The 21,756-nt window shown below is 28.1% G+C and overlaps 2 protein-coding genes across 2 annotated transcripts; both read left to right on the top strand.

The window, feature by feature from the left end:
- Positions 1–1,577: 1,577 nt before the first annotated feature.
- Positions 1,578–8,645, top strand: LOC130812261 (acyl-CoA C20 Delta5-desaturase-like). The gene is made up of 6 exons (XM_057677967.1): positions 1,578–2,198; positions 4,543–4,689; positions 6,542–6,661; positions 7,627–7,770; positions 8,211–8,317; positions 8,436–8,645. Exons 1-6 carry the CDS (start codon positions 1,605–1,607, stop codon positions 8,641–8,643), a joined length of 1,320 nt encoding a protein of 439 aa, XP_057533950.1. The 5' UTR covers positions 1,578–1,604; the 3' UTR covers positions 8,644–8,645.
- Positions 8,646–12,899: 4,254 nt separating this feature from the next.
- Positions 12,900–20,302, top strand: LOC130812245 (uncharacterized). The gene is made up of 13 exons (XM_057677966.1): positions 12,900–13,094; positions 14,323–14,667; positions 14,891–15,019; positions 15,136–15,228; positions 15,314–15,393; positions 15,588–15,701; positions 16,536–16,609; positions 17,520–17,596; positions 18,024–18,107; positions 18,190–18,282; positions 19,231–19,338; positions 19,452–19,526; positions 19,684–20,302. Exons 2-13 carry the CDS (start codon positions 14,362–14,364, stop codon positions 20,101–20,103), a joined length of 1,653 nt encoding a protein of 550 aa, XP_057533949.1. The 5' UTR covers positions 12,900–13,094; positions 14,323–14,361; the 3' UTR covers positions 20,104–20,302.
- The last annotated feature ends 1,454 nt before the right edge of the window (positions 20,303–21,756 follow it).

Below are 21,756 nucleotides of genomic sequence, written 5' to 3'. Positions count from 1 at the left end.
AACAATAATATTACTTCTTACTCTATACAACTACAACCTACATTGATAACTATTAATATAACATATCGTGGATTTGTGCATTGTGTGAATTCAATAACTTTAATATTACTTCCCTATTGTGAACGTGTGAACGCTTACGGCCTATATTGACAACTATTGATTTAACGTACTGTGGTTTTCTGCATTGAGTAAATTTAATAACAATAATATTATTTCTTACTTTATACATTTGTGGCCTATATTGATAACTATTGATATAACTTATTGTTATTTTGTGAATTCAATAACAATAATATTATTTCTTACTATATACAACTATGGCCTATATTAAACTATTGATATAACATATTGTGGTTCTATGCATTGTGTGAATTCAATAACATTAATATTACGTCTTATTGTATACGATTATAACCTATATTGACAACTATTGATATAACATGTTGTGGTTTTGTGCATTGTGTCAATTCAATAATAATATTATTACTTATTGTCTACGACTACAGCCTATATAGACAATTAATGATATAACATGTTGTGATTTTGTGCATTGTGTGAATTCAATAGCAATAATATTACTTATTACTTCTTACTCTAGTTTGTATTTAATTACGGTCTACATTGACAACTATTAATATAACATATTGTGATTTTGTGCACCGTGTGAATTCAATAACGATAATATCACTTCTTACAGTATACAATTATAATCTACATCAACATCTGTTGTTATAACATATTGCGGTTTTGTGCATTTGAGTTTCTTAGATTGTGTAATTAATAACAGTATTATTACTTTCTTATATTAATATAACAATATTATTACAGAAACTTGTGCAATGCACGTATTTTTAAATACGTTAATATTTTAATAAAATTTTAGGTAGCAAACCATACTTCACCCTTTTTTCTAAAATTCAAAATTGTAATTATGGTATTCAACAATGTAAATGACTGATTTTAATGATCAATTAATTGAATTTTATGTTATTTTAGTTTTAAATAACAATTGATGGAAAAATGGGCTATTATGTATTTTAAGTAATTTCTTAAATTGCTGTATAATTTTATACACAATGTAATTTGCAGTATAATTTTCTAAATAGTGTAATTCCAATAACAATGGAATAAATGTAATTTATTCTGTAATATAATTTTCCACTGCGGTGTAATTTCAGAATTTTATCGGACATTATATATATAATGTTCTACACAATACACAATATATTTCCTATTATATATTTTTAAACAGTGCATTTATATACAACTGTATAACTGGAATAACTGTGATTTATTGCATTCATTAATATATGAGTTTTTTTACGAAAATATAAATTTGCAAATATAATAAGTGTAAAAATGCAAATCAGTCAAATTCCATTAATATTATCCAATAAGAAAATGACAAATGACATACTCACAATCAAACTATCTTTTTGCTAATATACAGTAGTAAAATTAATAAAATGTATGATTTTCACGATATTCAAACTTGAATGGAGCTAGCTAGCTACCCTTATATTTCCATTATATAAAAAACCATCTTCTTCAATAGTCAATACACACAATCACTCAACTTGCATTGTGATACACCCAAAAAAATAATGGCTTATATTGCATCAACCTCAAACTTCAAACTACACCCATCTCTTACATATGGCCTTTCCCCTCATCACAATAACCCAAAGACAACAAACCTATCCTTCCCAACCAAACAAGTCATTGTAAAATGTAGCTTATCAAATCATACAACATTAAATTTTCCCAACCATATTTGCAAATATTTGCAGTATCCAAACCCGGATCCAGACCCATCACATACCCACAAGCACATAAGAAGCATAAGGGCAAAAACATCAACAATTCCGGTACCGGAATTGGAATCAAAAACCCATAAAATATGGTGGTCTGATGTTGTAGTGAAGTACCCAACAAAGAATGTGTTTGAAAGAAAGTTAAAAGAATGGAATTCATTAGATATTTCGAATATATGTTATGTGGGAGCAATGCATGTACTGGCTTTGTTTGCTCCATTTACCTTCACATGGAAAGCAGTTTGGGTGGCATTAGGTTTAAGTATTATAACTGGATGGTTGGGTATTACTCTTTCTTATCACAGAAATTTGGCTCATAGGAGTTTCAAATTACCAAAATGGCTAGAATACTCCTTTGCTTATTGCGGGGCTCTTGCCTCTCAGGTTCATTCTATCTTTTATATATATATATATATATGATCAAATAAGAAAAATTTTAAATAAGAACGAAAGATATGAAGATTTTTGTTTAATTACTATATATACAAAAAAGGATATTATATTTCAAATTAAAAATATTCTTCAAATTTATGTTATAGTTACTTTTCTGTGTAATATAGTAAATTTTTCAATTAAGTGTTTTTGGCTTAATTGTGACCTTAAATTTTTTTTTTCTTATCGAAATTGAGGGGGTAGAATGTTTCTTATCCCACAATGCAACTAATATTACAATATGACTATTAATATTATAACATGACGGATAATTATACTAGCTATAATACACCTAATACTGCATTAACTACACTAATATTGTGTACATAATATTATGCTAATTTTATATTAATACGACTACTACTCCCCACTAATACACTTCATACTACACTAATATGACCAATAATATACTAAGACAACTAATACTAATAACACTAATAATAATACACAAACACAAGTAATACTATACCTATATTTTAATTAATACTACACTAATAAGACTAATATTTTACTAATAATATATTAATACAACGAATACAATACTTATACGTCTAAATATATAGTAATACGATTAACAATGTAGTAATACGACAAATAAAATATTAATAAAATTAATATTGTACTAGTAATATATTAATACAACTAATAAAATATTATTATGACTAATAATAATAATAATAATATAATAATAATAATAATAATAGGAATAATAATAATAATAATAATAATAATAATAACAATAATAATAATAATAATAATATATTAATACAATTAATATTTTACTAATAATATTCTAAAACATTTAAATATTTAATATTTTAAAAATATATACGACTAATATACTAACACAACTATTATAATACTAATATGATTAATATTATATTAATACTTTGTTAACAACAAATCTTGTGAGGTTTGATACCAAATCCTATCATGATTAATACTATATGTTTATTATATATTAATACAATTAATATAATCATAATATGAATATTATTATTCTAATAATACACTGGCTTTATTGCATATATATATATATATATATATATATATATATATATATATATATATATATATATATATATATATATATATATATATATATATATATATATATATATAAAAGTCATGCATTTTTTGTAACATTGGTCACCAACATGTGGTTGTGACGATTTGTAAAGGGATCAGACCATAACGGCAACAATTTGATCGTCATAAACATAGCGATTAAATTGCTACCATTTATGCGTGGTCGTTTTTAGTGTTTTAAAATAATAAATATATAAATAAAACATACTCAATGAACAATTTTAGATAGCGAAAAAATAACTAATGAATATTTGCAAATTAAAATACAAAAGTTGGTATATTGCCATATTTTTTCTTTATTCGCTGTTAATCATATTTCAACAGTCAAAATTTAACAATTTTATCTATTTTTAATTCTTACTAAAAACTGTGGATAAATTTCTATATTGAAAAATTAATCATTAGGAGTATTTTGTTTGATTAATAAAAGTGAATCTTTTAACTTATACTCCTACTAACATATATAGAGAGAGATAATCATGGTTAAACTATATATTGGAGACTCTAAAAGCTTAATTAGCACAATGCTAAATTATACTTCTATGGGAGTACAATAATAAAATTTAGAAAAAATTACCATGAATAATTTCCTTATAATTATATAAATTATTGATTAACTATTAATAATATAAATTTAGGGGTTTTTTTTCGTAGAATAACACCAACTTTAGTTTATTATCTAATTTACCAAATTTTTTATCATATAATCTCCTATAATTTAATTTTTAACATGTTAGGTATATTCTAAGGAAACATCCCCAAAGTTGATATTATTCGTGATTAATCAAAATTTGGTATTATTATAGGGAAATAAGCAAAAGGTTGCATTATTTATGGTAATTTTTCGCAAAATTTATAACAAATACTTCCTCTCTTCTTAGGGTCTTTCCATTTTAATTAAAAAGTTCTCGAATAAAGTAATCAAAAAGATTAAAAATGGACGACATAGTAACAGTGTGTATTGAGATTTGATAGGTAAATAACCGTAATTAGAAAATTCATAAATCACACAAAAGCGTAAGGTATATATAAGTCAATGATTTAAATAATTTTGTTTTTCTTTTGTTACTTTGATGATTTTATTAGTTATTCTTTTGTCTTAGATGATTCATAAATTACCATAAATAATTTAGACTTTCTAAATGTGTATTATATTAAAATTATTTGGCTGAATTGATTTTTATAACTGAATTATTGTAATAATTAGGGGGATCCAATTGGTTGGGTGAGCACACACCGGTACCATCATCAATTTTGCGATACTGAGAAAGATCCACATACACCCAGAAAGGGATTTTGGTTCAGTCACATAAATTGGATATTTGATACTAAAGCTTGTGCTTCACATGAAACGGTAATATTTTTAGTAATATAATGAAATAATTCACAATTAATTGTTGGCGTTCAGTTTGTCAGTTGATTCATATTGTAATACTTTCTCCCTTACATATTATTTGAATTAAACAAACTTTTCCACGGTAATTTAATATATTTCAGCTATTATACGAAAAAAAGTATAGTCATGCGAGATCTTGTTTTATTCGTTTCGTCGCATATTTTCATAATATCAAATTTTTATAATTTTTAGTTATGTGTAACCTTAGATATAAACGATTTGATAAACGCATTGGATTGCGTAAAAAATTTTTTGGTGCAAGTAATATGGAATAGAGAACGTATTATCTTTAAATCTTGAACTATTTGACTTTTCTCACTCCCAATGCATAACTTTATTTGGTTTTAATTGTTAATATCTTTATTTATATTTATCAAAAAATTATAGAAATTATACAAACTAATACTCTCTGTTTTAATTTGTCCTTTCCATTAATTTTTTTGGGGTTAACTTAAAAAGCTATATCTAAATTTTTTTTTTTTACTATTTAATCAATTAACAAGCCAAAAGTCAAAATTCAAAGACTAAAAGCCAAAAACAAATAAAAATTAGATTATAAATTTATTTTTGTTTTGGATCATATATTGAATTATATCATATTTTATCATATTATTATTTTTATTGTTGTTATTATTATTATTATTATTATTATTATTATTATTATTATTATTGTGTGTAATAATTTTATGGTATTGATGGCTCTTCAAATTATATACTGGATAAAATCTCGAATAGTGACCCTGAGAAATAAATCTTAAATATTAAACTAACTGAGAGATGACCGACTTAATCTAATTGACGTCAAATTTTTAAATCTAAAATAAACTTTTGTAACACATTTAATTAAATAAAGTAATCTTAATTTAATAAATATTTCATTAATATTTTTTTTTGTTTTTCACAATAACCACAAAGTAAACAAATGATCATCGAAAAAAAAAATCATAAGCGAAAAGTTTAGAGTTGATGTTTAAAATCCTAAGATATAGTAAATATTACATACTCTAATATGAAAATAAAAACTCTTGAGAGTTAATAAGGACGAAATCAAGTCGACTTGATCTTTAGCTGATTAGGTTAGGGTTGTGATTTTCGACTCAATTTACTAAACGAGTTAAGTTTATATCAAGGGTGTTCTGACCTGTTTATATATGACCAAAATCTGAATTTAGACCAATATGATCTGTTTGACAAGCCTAGAAAATATCACCATTTACTATCTCACCTTAGCTTTTGTTAATGAAATACTTCAAAATAGACGTCTATTTATTAAAGAAAAAAATTATGAATATTAGATTAGTTTTTTTTTTTTTTTTTTATTATTATTATTATTATTATTATTATTATTATTATTACTTACACTATTTTAAAATTTCTTCTCATTCACTTTTTTGCAGATCGCAATTTAAACTTTAAAATCAAATAATTTTAATTGAGTTTTTAAAATTTCTAAAAAAATTTATATTTAGAAAGCATATTGAGACGAATCTAATAAAATCTCACATGAATATATTTTTTCTTATAGATCGATGAGAAATCATAGTCAAAGTTTGACATCAAAATTCGTAAATTTTATTTGAGAATAATATATAAAAATAGAAGGAGTATTATTTACAATTACATTAAAAATTATATAAATGAGTTATGGTTAGTTGATTGAAAAACTCATATGATGTTTTATTTAAAGGAAAAAAAAAAAAAAAAAAAAAAAAAAAAAAAAAAAAAAAAAAAAAAAAACATTACATGATTGTTGTCTCAACTATAATTTAATGCTACTAATCCTTCTATTTAATTTGGGATGCAAAAATAGCCGGCAAGATTATCTTCACATAGGATGGCAACTTCGTCCCTCGACAATTCTAAATCCCAAGATTTGTTTCAAAGTATGGATGACATATCATCTAATTCATATGTATTTGGTCTTCCCAAGGTAAGTAAGATTTCTGGCTAGTGTATTACTATTATTATTACTGATGTAATTCTACAATAAATATTTAAGTTAAAAATAAACATGTATATGATTTTTTATTATTTTGAAATCTTAAAATAAATTTATATGAGATTATTCTAAATTTGTCTTGACGTATAGAATTTTATTATATATTATTTATACACTATAAAAAAGTTTCAATTGTGACGCAATATTTTTAACATATCATCAAAATGTCACCATTCTTAGAGTATTATCCTAATATTTCAATTTTAAATTATGACACTTCCTACAACTGTCACCAAACATTTCTGTGACAATTGATAAACGACATGATATTGATACCTTAAATGTCACAATTGACACTATTATTTGTAGTGTTATTTATAATGTTTTATGAGTTAAGTACTCCATTTGTCCAACGAAATTTGTCCACTTTTCGTTTTAGTTCATCTTATTAATTTGTCTCATTTCTAATTTTTCCATGACTCACAACCCTGCTTTAATTCTCATTTACTTATTTAACTTACCTTTTTTCATCTATCACAGATAGATTTTGGGACAAAGTTAGTGGAGCAGAAAGAGTACATTTATAATATTGAGCTTTGGACACATATTTTTAAAACCTACGTAGAAATCAAATGAGAACATTAAATGAAAATGGATGAAGTGATAAACTAATTTGAAATTTATACTGATGACAATTATAACTATGTGTCAAAATTGAGACTTGAAACAATATTCGGTAAGACTAACTTTTAAAATGCTTTAGGAAACCTTTTTAATTATAAGGAAAAATATGATAATAATAGAAGGAAAATTAAGGTGTTGGTATTGTAGTGATTATTAAAAAAAAAAAAAAAAAAAACTAAAATTAGTTTGGCAATATTATTATTTATACAATTTTTATTTTTTTTAAGGCCTAATTACTACTGTTTTTCATTTTTTTTTAAAATTCTTGGTAGTGTGGTGAGACAAATAATGTAGAAGACTTGGAGAAGCAATCATTTTACAGGTTTATTCGGAGCACATATATTGTACATCTATTAATACTACCTGGATTACTTCTTTATGCTTTTGGAGGATTTCCTTACCTTATATGGGGTATGGTAAGTGTACCATTCTACTCAAACTTATGCTAATAATGTGCAAATTTTATGTTCCTAATTATTTTGGCACATGCACTATCTAACTCAATTCCTTTATCGTTTATGAAATTTAAAATATGACGAGACATTCAATATTATTGAAATAAAAAAAATTAAAAATAATCTTAATGGGTTGAAGTCAAATTTGGTTGGGTCGATTGTTGCGATGTTAACCCAGCTCGACTCCTTAATAATTTTATATGACCCGCCCCATCTCGCTCTGTTACCAAATTTGGTATGAACTAAGCTTGTCCGACCCGCCACATTGAACCCCTCTACTTCTGAATATTTTAAGTCATCATGAACTACAATAAATAAAGATTTATGTATATACTCCTTATTGCAAACATTATTTATGAAAACTCTAACTGATTTGAATTGGCCAAAAATATTGAATACAGGGTGTGAGGTCTATAGTAGCATATCACACAACATTTTTAGTGAACTCTGCAGCTCACATATGGGGACATCAATCTTGGAATACCGGTGATTTATCTAAAAATAATTGGTAACTATTAATTTTATATATGTACAATCAATTCGTGAGAAGATTTTTTTTTTTTTTGCTAACATGAATTCATACATTCTTAACTTATGCTTTTGTGTGTGGATAATATTATATACAGGTGGATCGCTTTGCTTACATCAGGAGAAGGTTGGCACAACAATCATCATGCATTTCCATACTCTGCCAAACATGGCATGGAATGGTGGCAAATTGATTTTACTTGGTATGCGATAAAACTTCTTCAAGTTCTTGGTTTAGCCACCGATGTTAAGCTTCCTACTGAGTCTCACAAAACACGCTTGGCTTTTAAACATGAAACAACCTAAGTTAAGGGAATTAAATAATTAAACATGTGTTTGATATTGATTTATGTATGCTTAATTATAGATTTTTATTTATTGTACAAATAAATATTATTTGTCAAACTTTATTATACAATGAAAGTACAAATATAGCTTATCTTGTATGCGACCGTCTCATCATGAGACAAAATGTTTTTTATTTTTTTGAATTGAACATTTTAATATTGTAAGTGATCATTCCAATAGACTAAATGTATATAAACTCGTCTAATAAATATAGCCTGATCCTAAGACTGTCTCATTTAAGAATTTTGTGATATAGATAGGGTGCTTCAAGAAAGTGTCAGTATATTCATAACTAACCAAGAGCATATTTTCTACGCTAATCTTTTGCTTGTATTTTTTAAAAAAATGGAAAATGGGACTAGCTACATAAAACTTGTCGACGAATCATAGCTGTTTAAGACAAATATAATCGTCACAAAGATCCAAAATAAACATCCACAGATCACGATACAATAGGAATTTTATCGTAGAAACTTCTAATCAATCATCGTAATATGTAAATCATTATTAAAAAAAAAATAAATATCAATAAAATAAACAAAATTAAAAAAATATATTAAAATCATAAAAGTTTTGTCCTATTAAAGTCTTCCACATAAAATTAATTTACCAATATTTACAAATCACTATTGTTTACTTAGACTACCTTGCGTGATAACCACACCATTGCAATTAATCATTAATGTTACAACATCAGACAAAAGAAAGATTTAATGTTCATGATGAAACAATAAAATCCCATGTACATTGATGCGATAACAAATCATTTTACATGAGATCGTTTTATTATGAAATGAATCTATCTAATTAGTTTATTTTAATAATTGACACTTTAAATTATAAGTAATCATTTAATACGGCTCATTTGGTTTGTGGTATTAAATGGTGGTAATGAGAATGATTTATAGTGTAAAATTTCATCAAATATTCCATATCATTCCCATGGTAATGAAACCTTGATCACAAAAAAGTTTTTTTTTTATAAATTTTCATTACCATCTAATACCACCTCTCCCAATGGTAATGCATTGGAATAAATTTCATAAAGAAAATGAGATGATTAAGGTTGGACAAGTATGACTACTAAAAAAACTAAAAGATTTTTCAACCGAAATTACAATAATTTTTTATTTCCATCACTACTATTTATTATACCACCTATCAAATCAGCGGTTACTTTTCAATAAAAATGACTCCACCATTGAACTCTTCTCATTTAAAAATTTGTAAGGTGATAAAATGAGAAGTTGCTAGCTGTTACTTTCGCACTCCCGCGATATTAGCAATTAGCACTCCATTTACTTTGTAATGTATCTTTTAAATAATGATCTTACATATACAGTAAAAATATAAATTAAAACAAATAAAATGAAATTCAACTTGATTGTATTTTTTTAATATATTAAAAAACTTGTAAAAATCTTTACCATGTAAATATAGTTATTACTCCTTCTGTTTCTTAAAGTTATTCTCACAAAAAATAGTTACGGAAATTAAGAAAAATAAAATCTTTTACATAGTGGATATATTATTTTATTGAATAATAAATTTGATGGATGAAGAAAGTGAAGACCATAAGCATTAAAAAATACTAAATTAAAATAAAGTTAGTGGAAAAAATATAGAGACCATAACAAGTAAATTACAGAAAGATATGTAGGAATTACAAATATTATTAAAATATTAGGGAAATTATCAATGGTACCCCTAAATTTTTTCGATTATCAATGGTACCCTCGTGTTATTGAGCGTTTTACACCTTATCTAATTTTTTTCGTCCAAAATCGTCCAAAACAGTTAACTTTTTTTCTTTTTCTTTTATTTTTCAATTTAAAAGAAAAAGAAAAAAACTTAATGGTTATGGACGATTTTGGACAGAAAAAATTAGAAAAGTTTACGGTCGTAAAAGTCACTTAATAACATGAGAATAACATTAATGATTGAAAAAACTTAGGGGTACCGTTAATAAAGTGCAAAAACTAAGGGGTACCATTGTATTTCTCAAAATATTAAAATATGGATAAACAAAGTTAATTTACTTCAAAACTTGTGATATAAATAGAATGATTTTTTTATATACTTCCTTCGCTCTAAATTAGTCGCAACATTTATAAAAATGACACTATTTATTTATCACTCTTATTTGTGATTAATTTTTAATTTATAGGTTAAAACATAATCAAATGATATTTTATTTGATTCGTCTCATTGTAAAGATTATTAATTTTAATTTTTTATTATATATAATTATAATTAATAAAAATTAAATTAATATATTAAACTGCGGTGAAAAAACAAATATTCTAATTAAATTGAAAGCGAGGAAAGTACTATAACATATCGCCCATAAGTAGATATCGTCCTAACAATTTGTAGCATTCACACGCATTTTTATGCTATACAATCATTCAATTCACCTTTTCCATACACACTCGCACACATTTCTCCGTACTTGGCCAATTCTCCAAACCGTACATTATCTACTCATAACATGTGTGACGTTTGGCTTATTTTGTACTAGACTTTTTTACTATAGTTTATGAAATAAGCTAATATAGTTAATTTATTTTTCCAATTAATTACTTTAAATTTATAAATAATCATTTTAACACATTAGTTAAATAAAATTCAATAATTCTTACTTGAGACCGTCTTTTCTAAAGACGGTTCTCAAAAGCCCAACCCATTATGTTAATTTTAAAAAAAATTGATGTGCGCATGTAAGTGTAACGTGAAAAGTCACATAATATATTTTGAGTTATAACAACATTTATTTGGGTTTATAACATAATATATTTTGTGTTATACCAACATATATTTTAATTTAAAACATAATTTATTTTGGATTATAACATAATATATTTGAAGTTATAACAATATATATTTGAGGTTATAACGTAATATATATGGGGTTATAACAACATATATTTGTGATCATAACATAATGTATTTGGGGTTATAATATAATATATTTAGAGTTTTAAGAATGTATATTTGAAGTAATAATATAATATATATGGAGTGATAACAACATACATTTTGGGTTATAACATAATATATTTGATGTTATAAAAATAGTATACCCTCAAATACAAACCATTATATACCAAACTATATATTATGTTATAATCTCAAATATAATATGTTATAACCACAAATATATGTTGTTATAACCTCATACATATTATGTTATAACCTCAAATATATATATTTTGTTATAGCTTCAAATATATTATGTTATAACCCCAAATAAAATATGTTGTAATCCTCAAATATATGCTGATATAACACCAAATATATTATGTTATAACACCAAAAAAATGTTGTTATAACTCCAAATATATTATGTGACTTTTCACATTACATTTACACGCGCGCGACAATTTTTCTTTTAAATTAACATAATGAGTTGGACTTTTAAAAACCGTCTTTGAGAAAAACTGTCACTCCAAAGAAGCCGATAAAAATTATCTTATCATAAATCCATTTTATAAGAACTTCGAATAACGGAGACTCAAGGCACCAACATCAAACAATTTTTTCATATTAAACACTACTCCACTAGGTAATCACTAAACTTCACATACGACGAGAAAAAAAAAAAGACCTCACGACTCTTATAGTATCAAACCCAATCTTTAAGCTACCCTTCTTCAAGAAAAAATTATATCTTTAAGCTACCCCATCATTTACACCTTTCAATTAATCACAATAACCCACAAAATAAAAATCAATGCTTTAAATTCAAATTTTTAGGCTAACTCAATACAATCCGACGATGAAATAATTTTAATAAAAAATTAATATAAAGGTAATAAAGTGTTATTTATAAAGACATGCAAGAGATGTGTGGATCGAATGAAATGATATTTTAAATCTTTTATCTAAATCATATTTTTTCCCCCAAGTCCAAAGATGGTAGAGTTACAGATTATGTTTAGAGGAAAAATGTTGAAACTGATGTCATTTGAAATGGTGACTTATATAAATAGGCGCACAACAGCCTTAAAGCTTTGAAATTAAGATTTGCTAACGTTTTATGTGCAAAAAAATCATGATAGGAAAATTTGGTAAAATTCAAGTTTACCGCGTGAAATTTTTAAAACTTTTAATTATCACATTAAAAACTCAAAATCTTAAAATTACCACCTAAAACTTACTTTAATCTATTATAACACATTAAATGCATATGGGAGCAGGCCCATAAAAATTGTCCAAGTACCGCAGGCCGATTTATGATTAAAACCCTAAAACTTGGTTCTCCTACATCTTTCTCCGTTCATCCTCACTTACGGCCACCCCCACACCCACCCTCTCTCACACACGCATGTCATTGTCTCCTCTATCTCTATTCGACGTTCCATCAGCAAACCATCTCATCTTCATTTCATCACCAAGGAAGGCTAAAGGTTAAGTTTCCATCAATTTCTTTTTGTTCCTCTATGTTGAATTCGTTTTCTTGAATCTTATTTTTTATGTTTCTTTTTTTTAATTAGTATTTCTTTCGTTTTTTTATTTGATTTATTCTTGTTTTCTGAAATGTGTTACAGTTTCGTCATGTGAAATCTATTTTTTTTGTCAATTATCTTGATCTTTGCTGGTTTTTTCGTTTACTGGTAGTGTTTTCGTTTAGTTGTTTTTCATTAATGTTTTTGTTGGTTTTGTTTTCATTGATGTTTAGTTTTCAATCTAACACACCATGCTTTTGCATTTTTAATTTATTGGAAAAATGAATCTGATTTGCAGTCAATTATCGTTTCTCAACTTAAATGGAGATTATTGATGGTGCTTGCTGCTAATTTGAATTGTTCTACCTTGCTTATTTTTATTTAATTATTTCTTGAATATTTTAATGGATGTTTTTTAAATATTAAGGCAAACTTTTCAAATAATTCGGTGCAATTTGTAATTTCTGTGGAATTCAGCCCAATACGACTGCTATGGGTCAATTTGGTTAAATCGTTTCAATTTTGATGGGTATTCTAAAACCTAACTGGTTTTGATTTGGATTTGTATTGAATCCAAACCAAACATTGAACTTATGGGAGGATTTTATTAAAAAATTTGCAAATTATTATCTTTTAAGCTCCCGTTCTCAATTCCTTCATTTACTTATATTTTCGATTCTCAACAATAATATGAAAGCGATTCATGAGGTTTGGATCTTTGTTGAGTCTTCTGATAGTTTAACTGGCTCATCTAGACCAAGTTTTATTCCACTCCTCAAACCAATATGCGTTTTTGATCATTGTATGATATATTGGTTGACATAGAACATCCCAATTTTTGGGATTGGGCTCTAGCATTGTTGTTGCAGTATTTATAGACTTGCTCTGAAATTCTATTGTATACCTTAAAATAATTAGTATCTAACTCCGGAGGATATGGTTTTATCATTTTATGATATCAGGTATGATTGGTATGGTTTTAGTTAAACAAGAAAATAGTTAGGGTTTTTATGGTATAATTGAACATACTTGGAAGAGGTTTTTTGTTAAACAATTAATTAGGAAATCACAACAACTTGTGTTGTAGAAGTTCAAAAACTGTTAGGATTTGTTTATTTGACCAATAACTTGGCAAACTGCAATATTTTGAGTAGTAGAAATTAAAAACTGTTTGGTTGGGAGAATACAGGAACTGTAACACCTCAGGAAAAAAACATTTGATTTCGAGATGTGTGAAGAAGAAAAAGCGGCAATGAAAGCCATGTCCGAAGATGTACCTGACATAGAAGCAGAGTTTGAAGAAGAAGATGATGAGGAGTGGTCTTCTGATTCAGAAATTGGAGATGCTTTGGATTGGTTGGATCTGAAAGACACAGAAGAGGGTGGTGTTGATGTTGGGAGTACGATTACTCTAAAAGCTCGACGGCCTAATGCCCATGGTGGGGCTTTGTCCAAGCCCAATTTATCAACTCTTCAACCCCTCTCTAATCGCAACCAAAAGTATTCCCATCATATTCGTGCTTCTCCTCTTGAGGTTTTTTTTCTTCCAGATTTTCTTTAATTTGTTCCTTCAGTTTAATTTGAATGTATTTTTTTGGCATATAAGCATGGTATAGTATAGTTTTTGAAGGATTATAAACAATATATATTCATATATGAATTACTCATCTTAATTTTACTTTAAAAATAAGATTAAATATGGAATTCTATTGGTTTATATGAATTATTCATTAACACTAGGGTTTTGATTGTTATAGGAATGGGAGGGAAGGGTAAATGTTGGTATGTCCAACTGTGTAACCACTGCAATCCGTAAGAGTGTACAGGGAATGGCAATTGGTAAAATAAAAAACACGGAGAAAGCTGACCGTGCTACCGTTGAGCAAGTAGGTGAATTTTATGATTTTATTGTTTGAGTGCATTTTCCGACTTTTTGCTGACTTGGCTAGTTGATACTTTATTTATGTTGATATTATTGTTCAGTAATAGTATTTTGTTTCAGGCTATTGACCCTAGAACCCGGATGGTTCTCTTCAAAATGTTGAACCGTGGTGTGTTCAATGATATAAATGGTTGTATATCAACAGGAAAAGAGGTAATATGTTTTTCTCTATATTTCATCTTTAATGTAGTTTATAATTTGTCTCCAAGCTTTACGTTGATGTATTCTCTTTGTGCAGGCAAATGTTTACCACGCAACCAAGTCTGATGGTCAAGAATTAGCTATTAAAGTTTACAAGACTTCAGTTTTGGTGTTCAAGTAAGTTGGACGTTCGCTCTAGATGGAAAACCTGTTTCCTTACTGAACCCTTCCTGTTTTGATTTGCGCCTTTTTTCTTCCTTCCATTTATCATGCTGACTTTTTGTATCTTAAAAGGTTAGGGGTTTTTATATTTTTTGAATCTTCATCTGCTGATTAAATTCTTTGTTTTTCTTTTACTTAAAACAATTTAGGGACAGAGATAGATATGTACAAGGTGACTATCGTTTCAGATATGGATATTGCAAACACAATCCTCGGAAAATGGTTAAGACCTGGGCTGAGAAAGAAATGAGGAATCTTATGAGGTACTTTAGATAATCTTATACTCATTTGATTAGATATTGTCTCCTTTATGCATGGCTGCAATTTATGATATGTTCCTACCATAATGTTACGTGACATTAAGCATATGGGGTAGATTTTAACTCTTTTGAATAGTAGAGAACATAGTGCCAAACATCGGATGCATTGTGGTTATGGTAGTAGTTGTAAACCACTTTTGTGGTCAATTTGGATAGGTTTGGGTTTAATGCGGCGTTATATATTGCGCAACTATGTGGAAGATAATTGAGGTTTGAAGTATTAGGTCTTTGAAATGTTGTATTGACCCACTTTGAGTCATTGTATATATATTGTTTCACATGATAAGTTATGAGCTGGTCAAACTTGTGAATTGCATGTGCCAGTTAAAGAATTCAACCAGTCTGGTCTTAGATTATCTCAAACTCCAATGACCAGACATAGACTTCTCAGTATTTGGTTAAATCTTGCTCGTGAATCAAGCTCCTTGATGTCTCTATAGGTTTGAGTTAATGTTGCTCATGTATTTCAATGACCGTGGGTAAATTGATGTTAATGCATGTGATATTTGAAAATATTCTGTTTAATAACATACTAGTCTTTTTTGATGTACAGCGCTTTCACACAAACTGTTAAAATCTTCATTTTTCAGTCTTTTGACCGTGACGCTTAGAACACTGCTAACATTATCGAAGAATAGCAGGAAATTTGTTTTTGAGGTTGATGCTTTTATAGATTTACTTTAGAAATAGAGCAGTAGTCCCTTGTTTTATTTTCTTGGATGCGTTTGTAAAAAATAAAATAAAATATAAACTGATGATATGTTTGGTGAAATACAGGCTGAAAGCAGCAGGATTACGCTGTCCCACGCCAATTCTTTTGAGGCTTCATGTTTTAGTCATGGAATTCATAGGTAGTTTTCCTGATTTCCTTTTGGACAAAAATATGCAATGGACAAATACTGTTGATGAGTGATTAAATCTTTTCCAATAGAAAATAATGTATGCCAGGTTTTTCTACTTTTAGTTAGATAATAAGCTATGGATTGATTTAGAGAAGTGAATTTTCCAATATTAATGTTACTTGGAACAAGTTATGATGCAAAGTGTATTGGAATGCAAATGCAAAACCATGAGGTATCTACAATGATGAGTGCAATATTAAAACTCATATAAATAGTGCTAAATGAAATTGCCTAATAATCTTAATCATAATCATCACCTTCAAGGCTCAAACTTGAGATGAAGTTCTGCTACGTTAATGATTCCTGTGAGAACAAAGTTTAGGGAACATGGAACAGTGGATAGCACCTAGCTCTCGATTTCTATGGGTACTTTCATTTATTCCTTATGCCAGAGAGATTATGATTTCTGATTCCAAAATGATTTGTACTATTGTTGTGACTTGTGGGATAAACATGATATTGTAGTATAATCCTTTTCAAGGTGTAACTATAGTATATATCAGGTTTCTTTGTGCACTAATATGGTCTCTCAAAAATTTGAGCCTGCACATCTTCTCATATGTAAATCCTCTCATGTTATTTTCTTATTATCTTGATGTTACTGTCATTAATCCTGGAATCCATAAATTCAAGCGATGGATTATATCGAGATAGCTAGGCTTTGCATCATCAAAAAGAAAAATTGTTCATTCTAACAATCTGGGCTCTTAAGTGTTAGATGTATTTTCCGGAACTTCATTAGAGTGGCAATTTACTTTATAGCAGGGTACCAGCTGCTGGTATTGTGGCCCAGAATAATGTCCAGGATTCTGGGTTTCTTCTCTAGATTTCTGACCTTTAATTTTTCTTTATTTCCCAGGGAGGTCAGGTTGGGCGGCGCCTCGACTTAAAGATGCTGCACTATCACTTGACAAGCTGCGAGAATGTTATGTTGAGGTACATATGGATTATGTTTCTCAACTCTTTTCCCTGCCTCTTCTACCTTTTCTCTCTCTCTATATGTATACTAGTATACATTCATATGTATTTACATATATATATATATATATATATATATATATATATATATATATATATATATATATTCACACACACAAAAACTTCCTCTGGTTTATTAGTGCTCCATTCCAAAAAATGAGGAAGTATACATTCATATAGTCATTCCAATACTAGTAGCGGTGGTGTTCGCTTTCCAATACTCGACTTTGAAAGTATTTGTCTATTCTTTTTTTGAATGTGTTCGTTTCTAACTTTTGGATGTCAATGGTCCTTTAATTGTCAGGATTTCTGGCATTTTGCTATCTTTTCAACTGTGAATGTTTTTTTAGATATGTTTATTTTACTGCCCGTTATATTTCTCCAGATAATTACTGCAATGCGGACCCTGTTTCAAAAGTGCAAGCTAGTACATGGTGATCTGAGTGAATACAACATATTATATTTTGAGGTATACTTGGATCCTTGCAAACCTACCAAATATTTATTCCTCTGTATGGAGCACCTTCACATAAATTGTGTACGTATTGCAGGGCCACTTGTATATTATTGATGTTTCACAATCCGTTGATCTTGATCATCCTCACGCACTCGACTTCTTACGAGAAGATTGTGTTCATGTATCTGTAAGTACTACTTGCTGTAACTAATAGTATAATACTTTGCTAGAAAACATTTATACTTAAATCAGCTCAACCTTGAAGTTCAACGAGCTCATAATTTTAGGGTTGATTTTAGCCGAAGAGACATATTTGTGAACTGTGCTTAACTGAAAGCTCATTTTGAGCTCGAGTTCATACTTGAATTCTTAATTCAAATTTTCATATTCAATTTTTTGTTCTTATTTTGTGAGATATTATTTCTCTATGTTTGGCTCATGCAAATAGATAATAATGAATGAAGAGAATATATTTTGTAGATTAGTATTATAGAACAGAGTAAAGTAAATTTTTGTTGCTTACGATATACTCTCAATTCTAATCAAAAGTTTGGTTTAGCATCAATTCTAAAAAATAGGGAGAGGGACCATTACCACATAAGAGAAGTGATTAGAGGAAAAAAAATAATTTAATAGCAATTGTGTAAACAGTGAAATCTCATGAGGGCATTAGTAAGGGGAAAAAAGTTATCTAATTGGGACATGAGTCATTTGATGTGAATATACAAAAGAGGAAATGTGATATTTAACTAAAATCGGAGGGAGTATCACGTTGAATTGTTTTATTTCCTGTAGCGGACTATATATATGGTTAGGCATTGTTGTATTAAAGCTGTCATTTCTCTAGTTTGAAAATATAACAAGATTTTGTACAAATTAAATTGAAATATTGTTATATTATGCAAATTGTATTTATAAGAGTTTATCAAGCCCGGTTCATGAATTTTTTTAACTGACCCTAGGCAAGCTCGATGTGGCTCATTAGGATTTTGTGTCGAGCTCACTCAAATCGAGATTTGACTTAACTCAAGTAGATTGCAAGCCATCATGGTTACACCTGTAATTGGCTGGATTTCCAGCTAGTTCAGTTATATTATCTTATGTAAGTTGATCCAATCCTACTGTTTTCTTACAGGATTTCTTTAAAAAAAATGGTGTGGCTGTGATGACAATTCGAGAACTTTTTGATTTTATTGTGGATTCAACAATTTCTGATGATGCTGTGGACTCTTACTTAGAAGAGGTATAATTGTCTTTTTCTGCGTAAAATTATAATGATTCATATTTTCTTAATCTAGTTTCCTTTGGAAGTTGTATTTTTTTTTAAGTTTTTAATCAATCATAGGTGTTTACCAGGTACAGCAAAAGATTCTGGCTAGAGGGGATACAATAACGGCTGAGGAGCAAATAGCCGACTCTGTATTTGTTCAGGTAACTTATTTGTTCTTGATATTCTTATTGTCTTCTGTTCCCATAATTCCTTCGGTGGATGTCAAATTGCATTTACGATGTTATTCTAAATCATCATTCGTATATGAAAGATGACTCATTTCTTTTTGTTATTCTTGTGTCTTTCTTTTTGTTTTAGTCATATATCCCAAAGACACTCGAACAAGTCAAAGATGCCGAAGGAGATGCTTTTCGATTGACCAGCGGGAATGACACAGGAGATATGTACTACAAGACAATCACGGGACTGAATCATATGACTCAAACTTCTGCATTACAAGAAGCAGCTATAACCCGTTCTGATTTGGGTGTTGATGAAACTGATTCCGGATCGGGTAGTGACGATGATGATGAAGGTGAAGATGATGATAGCTGTAGTGAAACAGAAGAGAAGCGACCTTCTGGCACTGGGAAGTTGGCCCCTGAAGATAGAAAGGCTGCGAGGAAGGAAAACAAGAAAAAAGTTAAGGAGGAGAAGAGGGAAGCTCGGAAGACCAAAATCCCCAAGGCAGTAAAGAAGAAAAAAAAGAAGCTTTCGAAAGCGCACAAAACAAGGTAGAATTAATGAGCAAGTTTGATTAGTTTTAATACTAACATATACTTCTATTAACATGAAAATCGAAAACGAGTTTGTGTTACTGTGAAGAAAGAAAGCCCAGAGTGGAAAATCGCCCTTTCCCAGTTTGGTTCTTTGATTATATGTAAATATAGATTGAGATGAAAATTTTGCTATCCTAAATCTATTGAGATTACTTTCATCACTTGGTTTTTCTGAAAGTTTGCAGAGTTAGCATTGAATTATGGGTACTTTCTCTATTGATTTTGGCTCATAAATGTCGTGGGAATGTTTATTATATCTTCCCCCAAACATCTTGGATCGTGCACATTTGGGATAGATGAAACAGTTGAAATAACACGATACGTGTTTTAGACATGCCATAATTGGCCACCGGGTAGCCACGTTCAACACTTTTTTTGAAATAACATGATACGTGTTTTCGACTTGCCATTTCATAACCAATTTTTAAGTATTGCTTCCACCTGTGACATGGCCATGTGTTCGTGTCATGTCATTAGTCATTGACTCATTGATTTGTTATTAAAAATCAATAAGAAATAGTATACGGCTAATCTCTCACTATTTCAAGTCTAGCCCACTAAAAATTAATGCTTACTTATCGTATTTTTATTGTTTATTTTTAATATTTTAAATATCTACTTACATCATTTTTAATACTTACGTATAATATTTTAAAAAATATATAATAGGCTGACCCAATTAAAAATAGTCTCTCAGAAAAATTTGTGAATTGTATAATACTATTTCTAGTAGTCCTTTAAACTTCTCATGTTTTTTACAAAACTCATCAAGTTTAGTCTAATAAGTTTGGCCCATCTCATTTTCATTCCAAAATGGGAATAATAGAAAAAAAATTTTAGATTACATAATAGGTGGAATCGAATTTAAAGATAATTAAACTTCATAAGTTGAGAGAAGTCTTTACAAGTTAAGAGAATATTATTTATGCATGTCTATGAATAACAAAAAACGATATTCAGTACTCTTCTTAAGATTATGTATATAAAACCTAAAAGGAGATGTAATAAACATTAATAAGTAATAACATAAATATCATGCATAAATATATATCGTCTTAAATATAATATAATCTTATCTTGTTTTGTCATACATTTAAGTGTGAGGGGAGGGGGATGATCAGGGAATAAAAATGAGAAATCGAACTTAGATACCTCTAAAAAAATATGGTACATGTTTGAATTAAAGTAATACTCAATTTTCAATATTCTTTTATAATTATGTGATTCAAAAAATGTCCTTAGAGATAATATATAATTATTTTTGACTTTTGAAAATTATTAGAATATATATAACATATTTTGAGACCTAATTTTTGTTAAATTCCTTGACATATAAAATCTTTTGATCAACTATATGTAATTATTGAGTATTGCATACATAAATATTGCATCATATGATTTTATTTGACTAATTAATACTCCAAAAAGTAAAATTTAAATTAAATTACCCACACATCCACAATTGATTCCATGATTTAGGGATTATTGTAAAGAGGCACTAACAAGTAACAATACTCCTACTATTTACTACATAGTACATACCCTACTAAGTAACTACAAAGCGGAGGTGGTAATCATATTCTCTCGAGCAATGAGTCCTCATTACCTCCAT

The sequence above is a fragment of the Amaranthus tricolor genome, chromosome 1 (assembly GCF_026212465.1).
Source record: "Amaranthus tricolor cultivar Red isolate AtriRed21 chromosome 1, ASM2621246v1, whole genome shotgun sequence".
Lineage (NCBI taxonomy): Eukaryota > Viridiplantae > Streptophyta > Magnoliopsida > Caryophyllales > Amaranthaceae > Amaranthus > Amaranthus tricolor.
This window is presented reverse-complemented; position numbering and strand designations above follow the sequence as displayed.